The 3,782-nt window shown below is 38.4% G+C and overlaps 1 protein-coding gene across 1 annotated transcript; it reads right to left on the reverse strand.

Annotated features, from left to right (window-relative positions):
* Nucleotides 1-502: 502 nt before the first annotated feature.
* LOC139195909 (uncharacterized) lies at nucleotides 503-1,970 on the reverse strand. The gene is made up of 3 exons (XM_070821629.1): nucleotides 1,941-1,970; nucleotides 1,798-1,873; nucleotides 503-1,714 (listed from the first exon to the last, which is right to left on the reverse strand). Exons 2-3 carry the CDS (start codon nucleotides 1,805-1,807, stop codon nucleotides 570-572), a joined length of 1,155 nt encoding a protein of 384 aa, XP_070677730.1. The 5' UTR covers nucleotides 1,808-1,873; nucleotides 1,941-1,970; the 3' UTR covers nucleotides 503-569.
* Nucleotides 1,971-3,782: the final 1,812 nt, after the last annotated feature.

Genomic DNA, 3,782 nt, shown 5'->3' on the forward strand with positions numbered 1-3,782 from the left:
ATTATGAATTTTTAGTTGATGAACCATTACTTCAATTGATTTAAAATTAAGAGATCATTGCTACAATTTTCTATTTTAATTATAATTTGGAAGGTTGGTACTAAGTACTATCCAACGCATTCAGATTTTTTTATGAAGATATATCAAATCAAAATTATCACATACCCTGCCTTTGAGAAAAGCAACGTGCTGAGCTGGAATAGCTTTCGTCATAAGCAAGGAAGAAAATATCGGTGATATAATCGGTAGTCTGAAAACACGGAAATATCGATGGAAATATCGGTAAAATATCGATATCGATAAAAATTACATGGAAACCACGGAAATTGTAAGAAAAACTTGGAAATTTGTATTGAAACTTTGTAGGATGTTTATTTAGTCAATTATCTATTAGTTTATCACAAAAAATTGGAAGGAAATGCATTGCATGATGGATTTAACATTATCAAGTTGATTATATAGCGATCTGACAAACATTATGAGTGTAGAAAATATGTAGTAATTAATGAAAGAAGTCTAAACACACCATAATCATTTATATATAATGAATTAGTACAATATTTTACACTTTAGTACCACATAGAGTTCCTATGAGGTTCAAATTTGTCACTATCTTCATCATCTCTATGTGTAGAATGAGTGTATTGTGAAGAGTAGTTATCAAATGATAAATCCCCAAAATAGTTTTGCATGTAATTGTTAATATGCCACCCATATGGATCCGAGATTGGTTGAGGTTGTCCATAAGAAAAATCATTTGAAGATTGAGGCTGGGATTGATTCCATGAGTCGCTCGATTCCATCCCAACAGGAATGGGATATGAAGGGTAGGGAAATGGTTGGTTATGAGTATAACCATAGTTACTACTTCCCAATCCAAAAGAGTCTGAAGTTCTAGATAACGAGTCATCTTCTTGACTTGACAAAATCCCTTTGCCTCTTTCTCTGCGAGTATAGTCCTTCCCTATGGCACCAATTCCTAGTCCTGCCCGCCTACTGCCATGGTCATCATCTTGTGTTGCATGCGTGAAGTTTGCCTCACCAGTGAAGGGGCTCATATATCCGGGAGGTGGTGGTCCATAATAGTTTCCATATCCACCACCACTACCTCCAGCTCCACTATTTCCTTCATCATTCCCACCTCCGGTGGTATGTGAGTCTCCTGATCTTGTACTAGAGCTATCATTAGTATCAGCACGATGTTGTGGTTGTGTAGGATTGGAAAAAGGTGGAATTCCAGTGTTGCTTGGCATTGGGTGCAAAAGTTCTTCGAAAGAGTCAGCGCTGCTAGATCCCACCTCCTCCTCTAATACTCTTTCTACATTTATCCCTTCATTACGTGCTTCTTCAGCAACTCTGGGAGCTGGGTTGCCTTCATCATCATCTAAATGAAGAGGTCTAATCCATTGAAAAAGTTGGTTACCCTCCGTATCATCATCTTCACCAACAATATCAAACACATCTAGTGGGTCACCACGGTCGACATGATCGATTTCTGCTTCCTTATCTCGAATTTGAAGCTTCATGTTGTAGTAGCAATAAACTAATTTTTCCAAGCTACTATGAGCCAACTTATTTCTTTGCTTTGTATGGATGAGTGCAAATGTGCTCCAATTTCTTTCACAAGCTGATGAGGAAGCTGTTTGTGATAATACTTTTATTGCTAACTTTCTCACAGTTGGTGCATCGGTCCCATACATGATCCACCATTCAGCTACAATGAAAAATAATGTTGATAAGCCTAATAACTCCAACAAATTCTATTATAAACTTATAGTGAAATATGTTTATACTCACTAGGAGACATATTTGTTCGAGCAGCAACTGATGTTGGTTCTCCAAATGTTCTTCTTGCATCTTTAAACCATGTTAGCTGAATACAATAAATTGTGTTAGTTTAATCCAACAAAGTAATTATTATAATTTAAGTAATTGTGTACCTCATTTCCAAATTGGCCAACTGCTGGTGATGCAGGGTCTAATTTAGAGTATACATTATGTACAGCATGTATAAGGGTACCATCATCTCCAACACCGGGTCTGTATTGGTATCGGGGATTCAAATAATATGCTGTTCAAAGAAACACATACTCTAATAAGATAAATAATACTTATGCAACTAAAGAAATGAATTGCAAATTATGACATAATTTATACCTGCTGCATGCAAATCGTGGTATAATGTTTTATACCATCGGTCTTCAATTATTTTTACGACTCACCTTGCACCATGTTTTCTTTCCAATTCATCCTTCACTACACGCATCAACTCATATACAGCCCCCATAGTAGGATACACTTCTGTGTCAACGATCCGTAAAACTTTGTAAAGAGGTTCAAACACTTGACACACATGTTCTGTTTGACTCCAAAAAGCATGATCAAGCACTATACTTTCCACCAAACAACCTGTATTTGAGCGGCTAAAATTGTGGTTGGCCCAATCATCACTGGTGAATAGTTGCTTCAACCCTGCTTTCTTCTTGAGTAGGCTGTTTAATGCAATATAGTTGGTGGCGAATCGAGTGGTAGCTGGACAAATAATTTCTCCTCTGCAAAATTCACGCATCTTTGCCAACAACCAACCGTGATTGTAAATATAATTAGTGATCGTTCTAGCTCTTTTGACCATAGTAGCAACATTCTCTCTCTTCCCCATTGCCTCAAACATAAGATCAATACAATGTGCTGCACATGATGTCCAAAACACATTATGATGCTTCATTAACTTTTTTCCAGCTTTGACAAATGCAGAACCGTTGTCGGTCACGACTTGGACAACATTATGCTCTCCCACCTCCATGATTACATCCCTCAATAATTTGTAAATATATTTGTAATTCTTTATATGGTCTGAAGCATCAACAGACTTCAAAAAAATTGTCTTGCTCTTGGAATATACCATGAAGTTGATGATAGATAATCTGGTCGGGCCGGTCCATCCGTCACACATGATTGTGCAACCATTAGTTTCCCACTTTGACCTCAACTTGTTAACATACTCGCCAATGTCTTTATACTCCATATCCAAATATTTGTTTCTTATCTCATAGGGAGTGGGAGGTTGTACTCCAACACCGGCCTGTTGACATCCCACTACCATATTTTTGAAATGATGTGATGAAGCCTTCGCAGCAGGGACATTTTCATAGATAAAGAACTTGCTAATTAGACGCCCCATTCCCTCCTTCACATTACCTCCCTTGAAATAACTCCAAACACTCTTTTGACGTGCGTTGGATGACTTATATAAACTTGGGGCTATTGGTGGTGTTGGTTGTGATTCTCTAAGACTGCCTCCCCGTCTCATTTGTGCACCACCACTTGTCCCGGAACCTTGTCCCCTATTAGGAATTTTATGAAGGTGTTCTCTTTCCCATGCTGACTGTTTGGAGGCACGTAATGCTTGTTTCAAACTGCGTCGTTCTTCAGGTCCCATGCCATCATCACATTCGTCCTCATCGTCATCATCATCACTGTCAACCGCTTGGCCATAGACTTCTCCCCGTAGCTCAGCTCGAATATTTTCCATTCCTTGTGTCATCTTTTCCTTCTGCTGTTTTTTATTTTTTAATAATGTGCTGATGAATGCCTTCACTTTTGGGGGGACATTATCGCATCGTTGGACATTTTTTGATGGATCTAATCCACTAAGATGATACTTCAGTCGTGTCACTCCGCCACTCTTCATTACCCGACCACAATATTTGCAAATTGTGCCATGTTTGTTTCCGTCTATTGGGTCTCCATGTTCCCAAGCTGGATCACGTTTACTTGACATC

Source organism: Malus domestica, chromosome 05, assembly GCF_042453785.1.
Source record: "Malus domestica chromosome 05, GDT2T_hap1".
NCBI lineage: Eukaryota > Viridiplantae > Streptophyta > Magnoliopsida > Rosales > Rosaceae > Malus > Malus domestica.